Below are 19,331 nucleotides of genomic sequence, written 5' to 3'. Positions count from 1 at the left end.
CTAATCTCTCTCCTGCCTCAGTTCCTCCAGCATTACAGTGTACCTCCCCTCTTCAGTCTGGCCTCCACTAGACAGGGACAGCTCTACACCCCTATCAGCATAAAGCAGCTCAGAAGATGAGATCTTTGTCTCTTTGTCCCAAATGAATTTTGGAGTCAAACTGTTTGAAAGGGGAAATGATGTTATATAGCTTCTAGGAGAAATACAGCAATAATTTTAAGGTCCCCCAATCTTAGAGTGCTATTATTCTAACAATCTGTTTCTCAATGATTGTAAAAGTCTCCTAGCTTAGGAACATAATAATATTCTTCCCTTAGACTTTAGGGAAAATATGTTAGTAATGCAGAAACTCTCTTACCTTAAAAGTGCTATTGTTCTAACCTTAAAACCATAAAATTAGCAAACAAGTAATGTGAAGCTCTGGTCTAACTGTCCTATAAATCTATCCTCTTGCTCTTGGTTCTTTGGTAAATGCCCATTTCAACTGGCATTACATTAAACTTTGTCCCTTGATTTGGACATGGGTTCAAGCCTGCAAATTCTTTTGAGATACCTTGTGACACCAATTTGTGACCCCCAATCTTTTGGGGTCCCTTTTGAACCTGAAGACAATTATAATAAACTTTATCCTTTGACTTGGAAACTGGTTCAAGTCTGCAAATTCTTTTGAGACACCTTGGGATACTAGTATACATCCCCAGCCTTTGGGGTATTCTTTTGAACCTCAACAACACCATAAAACAGAATGCTGGGGCAGGCTAAACCAAAAAGGATTCAGCAAAGATGGAATAGCCCATAGGCAGATTTATAGGGAAATTTAATCTCACAGGATTGATATAATTTGGAATTTTAACTGGAAACAGCAAGGTGGGGCTACCCAAAATCTCCACAGAGGCTGAGACTATAAGGTTGAACTGATGCCCATCAGTGCCCTTCCCTACTTAGCTCAGGGAATAATCTTATCAGTACTTCAGACTTTCTCTGCTAATCTCACCCAGATACCCAGGACCTCATTAGTACTTAATACAAATAAAATTTGGTTATTAAGTGTAAGAAACAAAATATTTTCCTAAGAACTCCAATGACTCATTGATGAATGCAGGAAATATTTATTTTATATTCTTGCAAGAATGAGTGTCTAAGCAAAATAACGGTTTGGTCATGTATACTTATTGTGTATCTAATTTATATTTTAATATATTTAACATCTACTGCTCATCCTGCCATCTGGGGGAGGGGGCGGGGGGTAAGAGGTGAAAAATTGGAACAAGAGGTTTGGCAATTGTCAATGCTGTAAAGTTACCCATACATATAACCTGTAAATAAAAGGCTATTAAATAAAAAAATTAAAAAAAAAAAAAAAAAAAAAAGAATGAGTGTCTAGGTGAGTAGACACATTTTTGAAACTCCAAAGGCAGCATTTTATTTCCTATCCTGAAGTACTTTCTCTCCCCTGATTAATTGGATGCTAAAGAAGTTGTCTGAAATGAATCTCCACCTCTCATTAAGGAGCCAGTCCCAGCTCTCCAGGAGCTTATGTTCTAAAAGGAAGAAGCTGTTAGAGGAGGGCTAACGGCAAAAACAAAAGATTTTTTTAAATCTAAGGCCACCATACCTGATTATAAAACCCAGTCCCTGACCCCAAGAAGCTTACATTATTCTGGAGGAAGATAACCTCCATTCTTGATGTTCTTGTGGGTTTCAATTTTCTAATTTAAGTTTCATTTTTTCTAATTTAATTCCCATAATTGTGGAAAACAAATCACTCTAGTTTGATATAATGATATAATCACTCTAGATGGGCATATACTTGGTATATTGTAATGATGTAATTGTAATAGGGGATTTAAGGGCTTAGAGAACTAGAAACAAAGTCAGACAGACTGAAACTGGTTAAGACTGGCACCCTGGCAGACTGCTGGAGAAGACTGGGTGAGACTGAGTCCAGGTCAGACTATGACAGATACAGACTATGAAGGAGACAATAAAGACTTTGGACTCTACTCTTGCCATCCTTATGGTGACTATCCTGCTGAGATTATCTTCACAGGCTTCCTCCTCACAACGAACATCCCTCCCACCACAATAATTCCCATAACAATACCCACCTTAACAAAAATCTCAGCCCTAATAGTAATTATTGCGGGCATCCTAATCTCAATCGAACTAAACATGCTAACTAACAAAATGCCAATCACACCTCTAATCCATACACACAACTTCTCAAACATACTAGGATATTTCACACACATTTTCCACCGACTAAACCTCCTGGCAAGTCTACAAATAGGTCAACACATCGCTACCATACTAATTTGATATGAAAAAACCGGACCAAAAGGCCAAGCTAACTTACACAGTTCCATATCTTCCGCTATTACTTCTACTCAAAAAGGACTTATTAAATCTTACTTCCTTTCCTTCATAATCTCTATAACATTAATTCTCCTAATCTTATAACTAAGACCACGAATAACTTCCAAAACTACTAAAATAGTAATAAACAAAATCCAACCTAATAATATCATAGCCCAACCCCACAACCATACAACAAAGACACCCCATTCCAATCCTGACCTACACAATAATTACCCAACGAATCAAACAACTCAACAGCTGTAACCACCTCAACCTCCCCTGATACCATAAATCAAATCATCTCTATTAATAAACTGAGCAACAGCATACTAAAAGCCACCATATAACCCACCCAACTTTCAGGATACTCCTCCGTAGCCATAGCAGCAGTATAACCAAACACCACCAACATTCCTCCTAAATAAATCAAAAACACAATTAACCCCAAAAACGTACTATTTAAACTCACAACAATCGCATAACCCAAACCCCCACTAACCACAAGACTTAAACCCACATACACAGGGGAAGGCTTAGAAGTGAATGCCACAAATCCAAAAATCAATAACAAGGACAATACAAAAATAAGCATCATTTCCATATTAGTTTTAGTATGGACTTTAACCATAACCTATGACCTGAAAAACCATTGTTGTAATTCAACTACAAAAACTAATGACCAATCTACGAAAAACACACCCCTTCCAGAAGAACCTTCCAGAGGACCTACAGAAAGCTAGCCCAAACATTATATACATCCTTTTCAAACCCTTCAGATTTGGCTAATTTTTACATTCTACGTCATAAAAAAATCTAATAATCCCTGCATAGATCTCTTTACACAGAATGGATAATTAATCCCTGAATTCTCTCCTAATTCTTTGACAGGGTTATACAAAGAGTGGAGCTACTTCCAAATGCAATGTATGTTCCTTCTTTTCCTACCAATAACCTGTTCAGAGTCATTCTGTTTTCCCATGCCATTCTGCATCTAATTCAAAGCTAAAAATCTAGTTCTGGATTTTTATTATAATATTTACTCATCAGAGTAGAATGACGCAAATTTAGAACTAGATTTTTAGCCTTGAATTTATCAGTCACTATCCTTTTTCTGATTCAGTTTTACTTTCTTCATCAAATGCCAGGGTAAAAGGAATAGCCAATTGTGTTAGTGCACAGGTGCCAACTCAGTTCCCAGGCAAAGCAGGTTTGAGAGTACTGCTGGGCTGTATGGGCCAGAACTCTGAAACAAAGATTCTTACAAGATGTTAAGTCAGTGGAATTGATGAGACAATGGTTATCTAGTTTAGCATGGTGACTAGTTCTCTAAGTTCAGTATGATTGATTTAATCTTACAACAAATAATGGTTTCCTAGTGATATAATGATTGGTTTATACTCAGTGTAGAGCATATAAGCTAGGAGCCTCAGCCAAATTCAGAGATAGGGAAGACAAGCAGACTGGAGGCTGAAGCACAGGCCCTTGGACTCAGATTCATTCATCCCATCTTGAACCCTGTGGTAGCAGGCCTGTCCTCCTGCATTTTCTCCACTGAAATCAAGACTCTGGAAGGCCTCTAAGAAAGCTGGTTGAAGCCCTAGGCAAGGAGACAAGACTTTGAAGGAGATAATAAAGGATTTAGACTTTAACACCTGGCAGTTCTTGTGGTGATTATTCTGCTGTAATGAAGGCTGCTCCAAAAACCTCCAGAAAACCCAAAAAGAACATTATAGCTTCCACAGTACTACCCAAGGTTTACTTGGGGTATGCTCATCTAAGAAATTGCTAGAGCAATTACATTGCTCAGTTACATTACAGACCCAGGTACATGTCATTCTCTCTAGATTTTGGAATCTTTCACACTGCCAGGAGAGGCAAGCTAATTGATCTCCAGAGGAGAGACCCTAATATTAAGCATTGTAATTCTGCCCAACTTATATCCCAGAGAGATCTAAAAGAAGGGAAAAGGACCTGTATGTGCACAAATGTTTGTGGCAGCCCTGTTTGTAGTGGCTAGAAACTGGAAACTGAGTGGATGCCCATCAGTTGGAGAATAGCTGAATAAATTGTGGTATATGAATATTATGGAATATTATTGTTCTGTAAGAAATGACCAACAGGATGATTTCAGAAAGGCCTGGAGAGACTTACACGAACTGATGCTGAGTGAAATGAGCAGGACCAGGAGATCATTATATACTTCAACAACAATATTATATGATGACCAGTTCTGATGGACCTGGCCATCCTCAGCAATGAGATCAACCAAATCATTTCCAATGGAGCAGTAATGAACTGAACCAGCAACGCCCAGAGAAAGAACTCTGGGAGATAACTAAAAGCCATTACTTGGCCTCAGGAATAATCACCACCCATTACTGACCTGGAAATTAGTCCCTCAATTCTTCAGGAGATAGATCCCTAGCTTCTGGCCATAGAAAGCTAAATAAAACTGAACCCTGTATCCCAAATCTTTGCTACCTTCTAATCAGGAGCTCACTCGGAAAAAGAGCTGCTCAGTGTCAATAAACCCATTTTTACCAAAACCTCACTTGGAGATTGAGACGGGGAATTGGCCTCAGGACCCTCAATCGCTCTTAGGGTGTCTCATTCCTCAACACCCTAAGAAGAGTTTTGGGACCTTAGGGGGGGAACATAGGGACCCATCTAGAGAGAAACCAAGGCTGACTCCAGAGAATGGGGTTTTAGGGAAGCCTACTAATCTTTGGAGAAGCTGTACTGGATATAAGTCCACAACCAGTAGCCCTGATCATTTTCAGTCCCCTTTAGGGAGAGAAACTTGAAAGTTTAAGAAAAATTCAGGTTATTTTGCAACAAGATGTACAAAACAAGTGCTTTTAAATCCTCAAATGGCCACGTTTCCCCTTGTATCTCAGCTGACTGAGAGAAACATAGAAGACACAATACACACATACACACTCCAACACAATTTCTTTTCTTTCTGTCTAGTACAGCGTTGGTTCCTTTCCTACTTCCTGGAGAAGAACCTCTTCTCTTGTGGAACCCTACTTCTTTCTTTGTTAAAGTTTCTTGTAAATTTCCCTTGTGCAGATCCTTTCTGTCTCCTCAGTGCACCCCTTCCTGCACACTCTAGTGATCCTAGATCACTAATATTTGTTCAACTATGTCTCATAACTTCCCATTCCTTGGCACCATTATGTTCCCCATTTTACTCACCTGTCTGACGCCTCAAACATCATAAGAGAGCCCCAGCCATCAAACGCAATACTTCATCTTTCCTTTGGTCTGCACAGAGTTTGCCTGGCTGCTGAGAAACCTACTCTAGTTCCCTTGCTGTTTTCCTGGATTAACCAGTGATCTTATTTTGTAGTCTTGGGAATTTTGAACAATCTATGAGTGGGGAAAGCTTGAGATGAGCCAAGAGGCTGTTGAAATCAATAGGATGTGTCTCCTCCTACTTCAAAAGGGTTACTCCGAACTCATAATGTTTGGATACTGTACAGAGCCCCCACTTGCAAGAAACAATATCTTACCAGGAACTCCACTTACTCATTGATGAATGTAGGAAAGATTTATTTTACATTTTTGCAAGAATGGGTGCCTAGATGAGTAGACGTGCCTTTGAAATTCTAAAGGCAGCATTTTATTTTCTATTCTAAAACACAAGTCCCTCTCCTGATTCCACATTAATTGGATGTTACAGAAGTTACCCACATGACTATCTACCCCTCTTAAAATACCCAGTCTCAGCTCCCAAGGAGTTTACATTCTAGAAGGGACAGGGGTAATAAAGAGCTAGGAGCAAAGAACAAAAGATTCTTTTCAAATCTCATGAGACTATCCCTGATTACAAAAATCACTCCCTGCCCTCAAGGAGCTTACTTTCTTTTGGGGAAAGATAAACTCCACCCTTGATTATTCTTTGATATCCTTGTGGGTTTCAGTTTTCCAATTTAAGTTTTTATTTCTCTAATTTAATTCCCATAACTGTGGAAAACAAATGCTCATCCATTTCTTATATTTAGTAAAATCATTTATTTGTTAAAAATGAGTTGCATCTTTCCTGTTTTATTCTAAAACTTTATTTCATTTAGAATGAAATTCTCTTATCTGATGGTCCAAGTTATTATGCTCTTGAATGAAGGCTTTTGGTAATAGATTCAGAGGTAACACTGATTTGACCTTTAAAAAAATATTAAAAAAAAATAAAATAGATTAATATAATAAGTGAGTTGCCTTAATATAAAAAATTTGGCTGGAGTTAACCAGTTTTGTACCTATTTAAGGGTACAAAATGATTTCCTAAAAGGATAAGAGCTTCAAATAAAATAGTAGAATAGCCCTGTTGTGATGTATCATTTTCTCTATTCAACTCTATGACTTGGTATATATTACTCATTCTCATCAATCAAAATTAGATGAAGTCCCAAGATATACTACTGGCTTGAAAGATTGAAAATGGACCATCAACAAGATGCAAATTGTATGGGATTGAATACTTGAATTTTGAAGAAATCCTTTATACAAGTTATCTCTGTTAGGCCATAGAATGAGATTCAAATATAGTAGGCCAACATGAGAAAAGGTTTGTTGAATTTTATTTCTATTTGTTTCCCTTTACTTTACCCCCACCCTTAATTCTGTCTGTTCTTGACTTTTTCCCAGAGGTTTTTTTTTTTTTAATGAGTTCCATTTTTCTATTTTAATTCAGGAGAATCTAGCTGTGGAATAAACTACAGGCAAATAACACAGGAATTTTAGATTTCCTAAAGTGCTTCTCCCCATAGTTATGACAATTGAACTTTGAACCCTTTAATTGAGATTGGCAATCTGCTGGAGACTTCACACACACACACACACACACACACACACACACACACACACACCCCTCCCAAACTGATTGTTAAAGGTTGATCAGCATGCTCTCAGCTGAAAGTTTATCAGCATTGTTTACAACTTAATGAGAAAGTCCTAAGTTAAATGTTAGTGCTACAATTACTGTTTTATCAGCTTTCAGGTCTTATGGATAAGAAGAGTAAAGTTCAAGTTAGAAGCAAAACATTTAAAAAATTGTCACAGAAATCCTAACACAAAAATAAGAACCATGTTCATATCTGTAGCATTAATATTTCCATAGATGAAGACAATATTTAGTATACAATGTAATACAAAAGCGACTGGAATTTTGTAATCTGATGAAATAAATTTTCTATGACACCTGGTAAATAATTATTCTGCCACCTAGTGGCTATAGCTGCTATCGTGCAGTTTTTAAATCGTTTTGCAATCCACATTCTTTTTCTTGTCCAGCTATTTTCCTCAATTAGTGTTTAAGGAGCCCCTACTTGAGTAAATATTGTGTAAAAATACAATTAAATATGAAAGATTAAAGTAAACTCATGGTTAATTGGAGCATGGATCTGAAACTAAAGTAAATGGAATAAGAAAACTTATCTAAACATTACCTGATAGTCTGGCAGTCTTGCCTCCTGGCTAGTTGTGAGCATTGTGGCGATATGGAGGCAGCAGGCTGCTGACAATCTACAAGAAACTGATAAATTAGACATATATACAAAGAGATGACAAAGCAATGTTAGCAACAGAATTTAATAGTAAGCAGCTAATCAGATTTAGTGAGGAATAAATGTGTGCTAGAGTCCTTATCTGGTAGAAATCTTTATTTAGCATTTTTCTTTTTGATATTTCCAATGAAAAGGACAGAGCTACTCTTATAAGTTAAAAAAAAAAATCACTAAAACATTTGATGGGTTTGGAATTAAAATTTTTTGGTACTCAATAACTGAATCTTAACTGCACCCCACCCCAAAGTCTACTTGGCAATATTATCTCTTCTCAAGAACTTACAACAATCTATATTCAGCATAAGTTTCTTGAAATATTAATTTTAAAAACCCCAAAAGAGTCAATTCATTTTTGAATTTAATAAAGAATCAATTTAAACCCTTCATTTATTCTGGGAATCTTATTCCTGGTAAATGTACCTATTATTGGTTCAAAACAAAACAAAACAAAGACAATTTTAAAAAGCTTGTATGCAATCAGAATAACAAATATCTTCTTAGGCTCTAGAACTGGAAGGACCCTTAAAGATCATGTAGTCCAAAAAACTTTATTTTACAGATGAGGCATTAAATCCAAAGAGTTTCACTGACTTGTCAAATGCCCAGAATTATTAAGCAACAGAGCCAGAAGTCAAACTCACATCTTGCTTCCAAATCTAGCAAGCCTTCTACTACATCATCCACGAATGGCTTTAAGAAATAAATTAAAGTATTATAAAAATGGAATGGTGATTATAGTACTTGGATGTGCTGTACAATATAAAAACAAAAGTATTCTTTCCTGCCATTCAAAGTATTTTAAACTTGACTCTCTTATTTGTATATATCCCCTGTTTTCTTCTCTCTATTAGATTGTTAACTCTTCTAGGGCCAGAATTGTATTTGATTGTTTTTGTATCACTCTTACCAGTAAATGTTTTGATCCTAGAGGTTCAATAAATGCTTATTAAATTTGAATTCATTGAACAAAATGTAATTTAGCTGCCCCACTTTATTTGGACAAATGTGGTAACATAACTTTAAAGAAGCCTAATAATACAGAATTAAAGCTATTTCTGCTTGAAGGGGGAGGGAAACTGTTCCCTTTACTGAAACTGTGTTCCTTTTAAGATTATCACTCTGAAACTGTGTTCCCTTTAAGATTATCACTCTGAAACTGTGTTCCCTTTTGATCTGTGATGCATTTTGGAGTCTCCCCTAGATAAGTTATCTTTCAGGGATGCCAGATCCTTTGATTCAATTAGAAATCTTGGTCAAAAAGCAACCCTTTTGAAGTGTTTTTAATTCCAGTAGGAGATTTGGGCCAGATACTGATAAGCATCTAGGCCTGGGAACTTTGGCTTTCTGAAATCTGAAGCCTCAAGTCTCCTTTTAAAGGGCAATTTCCCTAATAGTACTTTGCAGAAGGTCCAAAGCAGCTTGCTAGGATCTTGGCCCCTGAGAAGGCATTCTCTTCTCAGTGCCAGCCTCCATTTCCCTAATAGGACTTTGCTACTAAAGAAGTCAGTCTCTTAGTAAAACTGGCTTCCTAGCCAACAATAAACTTTCATTTTTGCCAATTAATAATTCAGGTTCATGAATTCTTTCATGAAGAACCTGGGTGCCGATCATAAAGGGATTTTAACAATTTTCTGACTGCCACTAGCCTCATCATGCTGATTTTAGACAAGTAGACTAAATGAAATGGGAAAATAAACTTTACAAGGCCAGAAACTTTCAGATAGGAAGACTTTCAGCATCTTTCCATCTTTCCCTAATCCCCATTCACAAAATCTCTAGGAATTTATTTGATTCCACTAATTTGAGGAAAATCATTCAGCCTTTCTTAGGGGCATCCTTCACATTCTCTTAATTAAAATGAAGGAGTTGGACTACAGGAATTCTGAGGTCAATTTTAAAATCAAAACCTATGATCTAGTAATCTTATAAATTTTAAAGTACTCTGCTTTCTAATAATCTATGGTATAATGAAAAATTATCATTGTAGTAAAGTCCTTTAACTTGCACAGCTCTGTAATCCCTGTATAATTGTTTGGATTATACCTTTTCTGTTTCAGAGCCCTCAAATCTGAATACTGATGAAAGTTGTAGACCAAGTACTATATGCTTTCAGTTTCCAATTTAGGAACAGGAAAAAAACAAAGAAAACAAATAAAAGAGTCTTGTAAGAAAGGGAGAAAGGTAAAGAAGTCTTGGTATAACAGAAAAAGCACTGTATTTAGGATCAGAAGACAGGAGTGCTAACCTTCAACTTACTATTTCCTAACTGTGACTATGAGCAAGTCACTTAATCTCTCTAACCTTGTTTCTTTTTCTGTAAAATGGGAATACTGTAATAATAATAGTTATACTTTCTCAGGATTATCATGAGAATTAAATGAGATAAAAATTTTTCCAAGCATAAAGTTTTACATAAATTTAAACTACTATTATTATGGATGAATTTTACTTTAAGATAAAATCTCAGCATTTATTAAAGATTTAAGATAAAATCATTTTAAAATAATAAAAATATTTATTTTCAGATTAACTGAAAAGTCTCACAGCAAAAGGGCAAGTAATAGATAAAAGTGTATGATTAGTGGTTAAAGGAATAAGAAAAAGAGGTAGCTCAAAGTTCAATTTATGTGGAAGATCTTTTTACATATAATAGGGCAACTATAATACTAAGGCAGTGACAGGAAGTTTCTAATTTTGGAATAGTTGATCAAAAAGCCTAATATCTGAGAATAAGCCATAAAGTTTGAGGCATTATGAGGGAAAAATTTCTATACATAAAGTTTCACTCAGGAGCTATCTGCAAGAGAGTATAGTAGATAGGAGTGGCAAATATATTTTACTATAGTGGTTAGCCATGAGCATGAACTCTAAGATCTATTAGCAATAATGAGAGAAATTGGGAGATCCTGGTTTCAGAAAGTACAGACAGCAAGAGGAATTTTCTCAGCACTCAGTTTGTCTGAGGTAATGGATGAGAAACAAGGCAAAAGATGGCCTCGTTTGTCTTAAAAGAATCAATTTGGGAAAGGAAAGCCCTCAGAATTTCTGGCCAGAACAGAAACAATTGTTATTTACATTAACCCAGAACCATCAAAACCCAAACAATGAGCAGGTGAGCCTTGGGCTGAAACCTATTATTGGCCAGAGTAGTTTGGCATAGTTCCATATGAATCCCCATGGGCTTTATGGAAGCCAGGTTTATCAGAACTGTTTCAATAAATCATACATAAAAACTGCTTAAGACAAAAGAGTTCATTTTCCCAATTTGTATATTAAAAAAAAAAAAAAAAACAATAATAAAGTAAATAAGTAAGGATGAAAAAAGATCTAGGCCCCAAACAGTAAGATATTTTGTGTAGTATAAATGGTCAAAATTTATATTTCTTTGGATAGAGCACCCATGTCTAAAGGTATGATTCCTCATGTGGACAAAAGGAGAAGAGAGAAGAGGAAGATTAAGAGAAAGAGGAGGAGGATAAAGGGTGTGGATAAAGGCCAGTAGGATCTCCTGGTCAAGCAGTTACTCCTACTCAGAGATTTTTGTTTATCCTTTGCTCTCAAATATCAGTAACATCAAGAGGGTGATGTCTTGATTTGCAAATGATCTGAATTTAAATGGGATGGGCAGGGATGGACAAAGTTATTATCCTCACTCTCTCCCCCAGACATATCCTTTCTCCCTTTCCTTTTCTCCTTTTCTCAGCATTAAGTTCCTAATATAGTAAATGAATGTGTTATTGTCTAGTATCATTAGCTTTCTTGTTCTTAATCTCTGTGTAGATTTTTAGGTAGATCCTTAGTAGATTTCTGCATTTAGAGTATGAGCCTGAACTTCCAGCCAGTAGGAGAAAAGGTCAGAAGAGAATGAGGGAATTCTGTGCTAAGTTTACATAATGACTGCACCGTGTCTGTTGGGAGTTGCCCTTTCCCTGTAGAATATATTCTATGATTCAGTAATAAATCATTTTTTGCTTTTCTACCTTGAAAGTCTCTGATTTCAATTTGGATAGAAGTGGTTTGCTGTTCCACAAAAAGGCAGAGCCATAAGGAGGAGTCTTTAAGCCCAGGAAATTGAACCTAGGGCAAATGGCATTAAAGGTAGTTTCAGTTGAAGGAAATTATTGCTCTATAGGGCAGAGGGAAGATAAGAGTCGCTGGGACACTGACTCATTGTTGCTGTTAGTGAGACTTTTGGGAGAAGGAAGAGAAACAGGTTGAGGAAGGAACTGATTTAATAGTATCTTATTTTAACTAGTTATTCTTAGTGCCAAGTTCTATGGTTGCCAAGTTGTAGGACTGTGATGTCCTACCCAAATAATCACCTTATTGTTGCTGCATTCAGTCATTCTGATTTTTTAAGACTCTTAGTGGGGTTTTCTTGCCATTTGCTTCTCCAAATCATTTTAGCTCAAGATAAAGTAAAACTTTCTAACAATGAAAGATATTTAAAAATAAAATTATCTTTCAGGAGGTAGTGAGTTCCCTCAAGTTGAGGCTTGAAGAATACTTGTTGGATATGTGGGAGAGTGGAGTCTTGTTTAGGTACAGATTGGACAAGATGTCTTCTGGGATCCTTTCCAACTCTGATATTCTGTGCTCCTATATACATTTTTATTTGCTTTTCCAAAGATAGCTTATAAGCTGTCCTTCCATTGAGCTACAACTTTTTATGTCTTCTGGTTTGCATATAATGAGAGTATCACTGTAAATATGGTTTATTTCCTCCAGTAGTATGATAATTCACAGGCCATTGAATAAAGACCTTACAATTTATTGTTAAATTAATGTAGCCCTTGCCACCCATTCCAATATTCTGCTCCTATCACCTGTAAAGCAGAAGGGGTCACACAGAACTGAGAGCTACTTTGAAATTTTATGAGTTTCATGGCTTGCTATGCCCTCCAAATTCACTACTTGGAAGACAAATCTTCTAATGATGAATTGTAGAGGGCTGAAACTCCAAAAAAGTATGCCTGAATCAGACAACCAAGCACTTAAGGCTAATTACCTATTTGATGTGAGACAATGACTCTATTAGCATATGTTTGCATAAATGGCTCTTCTCATTGTTGGGTGCTTGCTGAATGTTTGATGTTAAGATAATCATAGGCAAGGATTGGAGGGCAGAGAGTGAGGGGCAGAGAATCACTTGGCTGCAGGAGGAGGAGGAGAGAGGCTGGATTCAGAACTTGAGCATCCAGGAGAGATCTTTGGTAAGCCTTGTGGCAATTTGCCTGCCTCCTTCACTTCTCTCCCTAAAGACCAAGGACTTTAATTTATTCTGACTCTGGCTAACCCTGAAGCCCTCTAGGAAGCTAGCCTGTACTTTACAATAAACCTTTTAATACTTAGAAAAGTTCATAATGGAAGCCTTTCCAGCTTGGCAGAAGTTGATATCAATATAAAGTTTTTTGGAAATTGAGATGTGGTGGTCAGAAGAATAAGAGAAAGCAGATGACTGACTTTTTGAGGACAATAAGTTTTAATTTTTTTATTCATGTTGTAATGCCAGAGAAATTGAGGCAAGATAGAGGTTAGAGAGTTATAATAATTTAATTTATTGGAGAATTAATTAATTGGTTGGATCAGACTCTCGTCTTCAAGTATCCAATATCGAATTGAGATTCTTTATAGGATGATAGGAACAATTACATAATGGGGAGAGGCACCAATATTCTGATGGGGAAAGCTGATATTCTGGTAGATTGGGATGGGGAGAGGCATCTGATATTCTAAAATATAAGATCTTTTATCCTTATCAAATATGCTGATGAATAAGAAGGAAGGGTGGTGTAATAGCCTGGGGTTTGGGACAAAATAACTGAGGTAGAAAAATTCAAGGAGACTGTGGCATAACAATGTCAGTCATGTCTGACTTTTCATGACCACATTTGGGATTTTCTTGGTAAAGATATTGAAGTGTTTCTTTCTCCAGCTCATTTTTATAAATGAAGAAACTGAGATAAACAGGGCTAAATTATTTGCCCAGGGTCACACAACTAGTAAGTGAGTTCATACTTGAACTCAAGATCTTCCTGACTCCAGACTGGAACTCTCTCTAACTTGCATTACTTAAAATGCCCAAGGATAATAATAGCCAAGGTCAATTTAATAGATTAGTTCTGTTCAGCTTTATTTGGAGGAAAGAAGGAGGTAAAGCTCATATGATATCATTGGTGGAGGACAAAATCACCTTCATCAATGCAGATAACTTTTCTGTAATTTATGAATTTAGAGCCATCTGGGACACCACTAAAAGATTAAGTAATTTGCCTAGAGAAACAAAGCAAATTTGCCTCAAAGGTTGGACTTTAATGTTTATCTTTTTACTACATGGATGACTTTATATACTACACCATGTAGAATATAGATTATTCTTTAGGAATAAAAAATATTAAATGATTCTTGAGAGCTTAAGAAAAATTTTGAAAGACACAAGATTACAGTGGAAAGAGCCATACTTTTTAAAGTTTAGTGCTATAAAATTTCATCTAATAAAAATTCAATGTTAATGGTTTTATGAAATTGGAAAAGATTATATGCTCAACTGCATTATTTTCATTCTTGAGATATTCAAGTTCATATTTGCTTATGAAGAGTTACAGAAAATTTCATATTAAAATGAACTATGATTTTCTTTGGAATTATATGGAAAATTAAATCAATCCCCTTTTTAAAAAAAACTTATTTTTATTCTGAAATTAAATACAAAAAAGCATTTTCATATACACAGAACAGAAAGATTGTATATTCAATTTCTATTTCATAGAACTCAATTTGAAAAAAATAATTCTATGTTACTTTCAAAGGTTTCCTGATTGCCTTTGCTTTTTTTTTTTAATTTATTTTTGCTCCCTTCTGACATTAAAAAAAAAATGTGTCAATGTTACTCTTTTTTTTTTTTTGCATCATTATTGTTGGCCCTCTCCTCTTCTTAACTAACCTTACCATCTAACTAAAAAATTGGAGAAAGGAAAAAGAAAATTCCTTTTAATAAGTATAGTCATGCAAAATGAATACAACATGGTAGCCATATTAAAAAATATGTATTTTTCTGCACCTTTAATCCATGACTTTTCTGTCAGAAGATGGATAGCAAAGGTCTTTTGAAGATATGGCTCTCACTGCATTGATAAGTGTGGTGTTCTTTTTTTCTAAAATATAATGGTTCTCTCTGGGTGCTGGTTTCTTGGGGAGGTTCTCTGGAAGCAGCCTTAGTTTCAGTTTCAAGTAATAATCACGTCAAATGCAGCCAGGGATTAAAGTACAGTCTTTTATTGTCTCTTCCAAAATAGCCCGGTTTTCCTTGGTTCTGAGAGCTCTTGTTGCTAGTCCTTTGCTTCTAAGCTCAACTCCGACTCCTGACTTCTCAATCTTCCAACTGAACTCTCTGGCTCTCTATCTCTTCAACTAACTTACTTCTGACTCCAAGGGCTCCTTATATATCTCTTAAAGGTGTGAACCCAAAGGTTGACTCCTCCTCTGAGAGAGTGGGATTGTGGGTTTCTGACTTGTGAATCTCTCAAACCTGTGAACTCTAATGTGTGAGCTAATATGTGAACTCTCAAAGGTGTGAGCTCTAATGTGTGAACTAATACATAAGCAATGTTTCTATCAATTTTCCTCTCTTTTCTTTTCCTTCTTAAAATCTTCATACTAGAGGCAATATATCTCTAGGTCTTTTGTCTTTCTTAACTCCTTTTGAAAATATTAAAGTTCTTTTTTTTTACCGTGTTGATTATAATCTATATCTTTTTCACTACTTCTCTTCAACCTTTTCCTTTTCAAAAATTCCCCATGTCAGGGAATAATTAAACAATTAGTTTTTTAAACTATTAAAAATAGTTTTCAAAGGATGTTGTCTTTTTATGCAAAAAGGAATGTCTTTCAATGAAAAAACAAAATATAACATCTGGATTTGGAGTCAGGCGATATATGTACTTGTTCTGGGTGATCTTAACTTTCACCTCTACTGATGTTTGGATCATTACTACTACATCCTCCTTTGGCTTTAGAGTTAGTTTTGAGGAAATAGGTATTTTCCTAATGTTTTTCTAATAGTTTATTAGCTCTAATCAATGTGCTTCTAGACATGATTATGAATTAATATCTTTTAGTCAACCAGAATCAATTAGCTTTTATTTAGTAAGAAATTATAGTAAAAATAATTGAGATTATTTGAAATCCTGTGCACCAAATATCAGTGATACTCTCCCACAATACCTATTGAATATAGGAGAAACTAGGCTCAAGCTTAGAGAATGTTTGAAATCTTGAAAGTCCTTTTGCTGGAGTCTTCAATTTTTTATGTTTGCCTCATAAATTGTGTAAGCTTTAAGCTGAATCCAGTCTATGGCTCCCAATGCATATATTACCACTCAGACACTGCTAAGATAATGATGGGAAGATAGGAATCATTTTTAATCCCTTTTTTGTATCCCTAGTTCTTAGAAGAGCTTCCACATAATAAAGGAGGAATAAATGCTTATTGATTAACTGGTTGATTGATTTTAAGGTTGGGGAACAATTTACATGTGATTAGGGTGCTAGAAAAGATCCAAAATAAAAGTGTAACCTTAAATGGCTATCCCAGGATCACATAGCTAATACATATCAGAGGTGGGTCTGTAAACCTAGTTCATCTTGACTCTGAGACTTACTCCTTATTTATTTGCTATATCTATTGCTGTACATGTTGCCTCTTCAGTTATTTTTTTCAAAAATAGTTGACATATTCTTATAATATCTTGTTTCCTCAAAAGGTTAAAAGTTTTGGAACCTTGGAAATAATTCGCCAAAATCATTACTAGAACAGTGTGACTTTGAATTTGCCCCATGGTGATAAAAATCTAAAGGATATTGACAGTTCTTTAACAAGTGGAAGAAACAACTGGTAAAAATAATCAGATGAAATAGGAAATTACCAGATAGCTTGCTTTAACTTCCTCTCCATCACACCCTCTTCAACAGTGGCCTCCACAGTATATGCCTCATCAGCTACTATCCCATCACTATGAGATAATTATTACTTCACTTCTAAGAGCCTTGTATTACAAGGTTCAAGTTCTTCCTCTAATTATCCTTAGGACAGCTAACAGAGGTTGTCTTAAAAAGTGGATTTGAAGATGGTTTTTAGGCTTTTAGCCTAGACAAGAATGTTTTGTATTACTTGATGAAGCACTGAAAGTGCTAATTATGGCCAACTATGTTGTCCAGTTCATTCTGTTTAGGTACTGGGGAAGCAGAAGTGAAAGAAACTAATTTTTTCATTTAGAATTTGACATTTTTCTTTACAGAAGATCTATCTATTCCTTCTTCCTTTAAAATCATAGTTTGATGTAAAAGTATATATAAAATGGCTAATTGGGTACAAATTTTGAAAAACAATAATTAACTATATGCCCACTTAAAACTGTCAAAAAGATTTCTGGTAATAGTTATGTATAAATACTTAACACATTCAGTGCTTTTATATGTACATTTTTTTATAGAAAATTCTGAATATTGTAAAACAACACACATTAGCTAAGTGTTTGCTATAAGAAATGCTAATTAGTAGGGATGCAAAAATGAATAAATGCACAGGATTTCAAGAAAAATTCAGCCAAGATTTTCAACTTTTTATTATCAGCATTTTGACATTTTGAAGTAAACCAATTTTGCTTTTTTTCAGACCCTTAATTGATGGGCATGTGCTAATTAATAACTTACACGATAGAAGGCTAAGCTGCATTCTAATTGGACAATATGTAATAGAATTACAATGAATTCATAATATTACAAGCTTAGTTTAAAAAAAAAATCAATATCATAAGTATAGAGTAAAGAAGGCATGGTTAGAAGATAACTAGAGGATGGATGGGAACATATGGAATTACTAAGGCATAGCAAAAGAGTGAAGGGCAAGGCCAGGGTTTCTTAGGTTGTATTAGTGGTCAGATGACAATGTCAGGGGTCTAGAAGGCACAGAGGCAAGGCAGATGATAAGGCTGGGAAATCCTTACCAGAAGAATTTGAATGGTTGATTCCTATCTCATATAGGTAGTGTGACTAGTCATATTGTTCTTTCCAAATGGCAGAGCTAATAGAATCTGGGTAGCTGGCCCTCTGGCTAGGGAAGGGCAAAGAAAAAGTAAGAAGGAAGGCATCTTCTTGATGGCTCTAGGAGAGACTGAGTATTAATTTTCATCTTTCAAAGAGCCTATATTTAGAGAGAAACATAAGACAATCAGAATCAAACAATTTGAGGGTTTGAAGGGACATCAGTGTTTATTTAGTCCAACTCATACATGAAAGGCATTTCCCCTATAATGTTTTGTAAAAGAGCCTGTCTAGATGAATTGGTACATATTGGTCTCCTTCAAGAATTAAAAGAGTTCCAAAATATCACATTATAATTTTATATAAATTTATAAGATGAGAAATTATAAAATACTATTGTGGAAATTTTTGCAAAAGGCAACATACCATAAAAATACATATGTTAATGTGCAGTTTATGATATTAGGGTGACTTTAAAAATTTGTCAGTGAGACAATGACCTGAGATGACTAATATAAAATATTATATATTTTGTTATTGTTGTTATTCAGTTGTTTCAGTCATATCCAGTTCTTTGACAAAGATACTGGAATAGTTTGCCATTTCCTTCTCTAGCTCATTTTACAGATGAAGAACTGAGGCAAACAGGGTGACACAGCTAAGTGTCTGAGTTCAGATTTGAACTGAGGTCTTCTTGACCCCAGATTGGCACTCTATCTACCATGTCAGCTACCTGCCAAAAAAAACTGATTAAAATAAGTCCATCATCAGATAAGATGAGGATGTTTTGTTAAGTCTGTATGGAATCTGATTAAGAGGGTAAGAATGTCAATGATTCACCTGCATGGGGTGTAGTATGCAGAATTGGAGGGTATTTTGATTCTAGGTCTCTAGTCCAAGTTATTTATAGAATTATGTCTAGAGAAGATATCAAGAACCAAATTTCTCTTTGCTCTAATTTTATGCTCATCAAATATCTTCTCAAGTATAACCTTATCTCCTGTATAGATTTGGATTCCTAGAGGAATTATTTTATTGCACCACTATTCCCAAGAATGTACCAGGTATATTCTAGATTTTCTAGAAACCCTCTTCCTTTTGGGGTTGGTCAGTGTGAATTAGTATCAAAGGACTCAGTCAATTACTTAGAGTTAGTCTTGAAATTGCAAAATCTTAACCAAGATAGAGAAACTCCATGAAATTCTTACTACATAGATTGTTTTCTTGGCAATAAGGGAAAATATGCAGTAAAGATAAATGCTTTCTTCCAGCTACAATAAAATAAAATTCAAAAATGTCTTAAGTACCAATGAAGTGAAGACTTTAGAATTTAGGGGTAATTCTGTGAATTTATTATTTATTATATTC

The 19,331-nt window shown here is 35.3% G+C and overlaps 1 protein-coding gene across 4 annotated transcripts in view; it reads right to left on the bottom strand.

The window, feature by feature from the left end:
• The window catches only part of BICD1 (BICD cargo adaptor 1), a 249,590-nt gene that overhangs the window by 28,806 nt on the left and 201,453 nt on the right, over positions 1–19,331 (bottom strand). For 2 of the 4 annotated variants that reach the window (XM_031938142.1, XM_031938138.1), the window contains one exon: positions 7,806–7,881. The exons of 1 other annotated variant lie outside the window; for it this stretch is intronic. In XM_031938142.1, the coding sequence (XP_031794002.1) occupies positions 7,806–7,881 (76 nt within the window). Of the gene's footprint in view, positions 1–7,805; positions 7,892–19,331 lie in introns of all 4 variants that reach the window. One more of the 4 variants, XM_031938137.1, reaches the window with a different exon arrangement.

The sequence above is a fragment of the Sarcophilus harrisii genome, chromosome 5 (assembly GCF_902635505.1).
Source record: "Sarcophilus harrisii chromosome 5, mSarHar1.11, whole genome shotgun sequence".
In the NCBI taxonomy this organism is placed as follows: Eukaryota; Metazoa; Chordata; class Mammalia; order Dasyuromorphia; family Dasyuridae; genus Sarcophilus; species Sarcophilus harrisii.
This window is presented reverse-complemented; position numbering and strand designations above follow the sequence as displayed.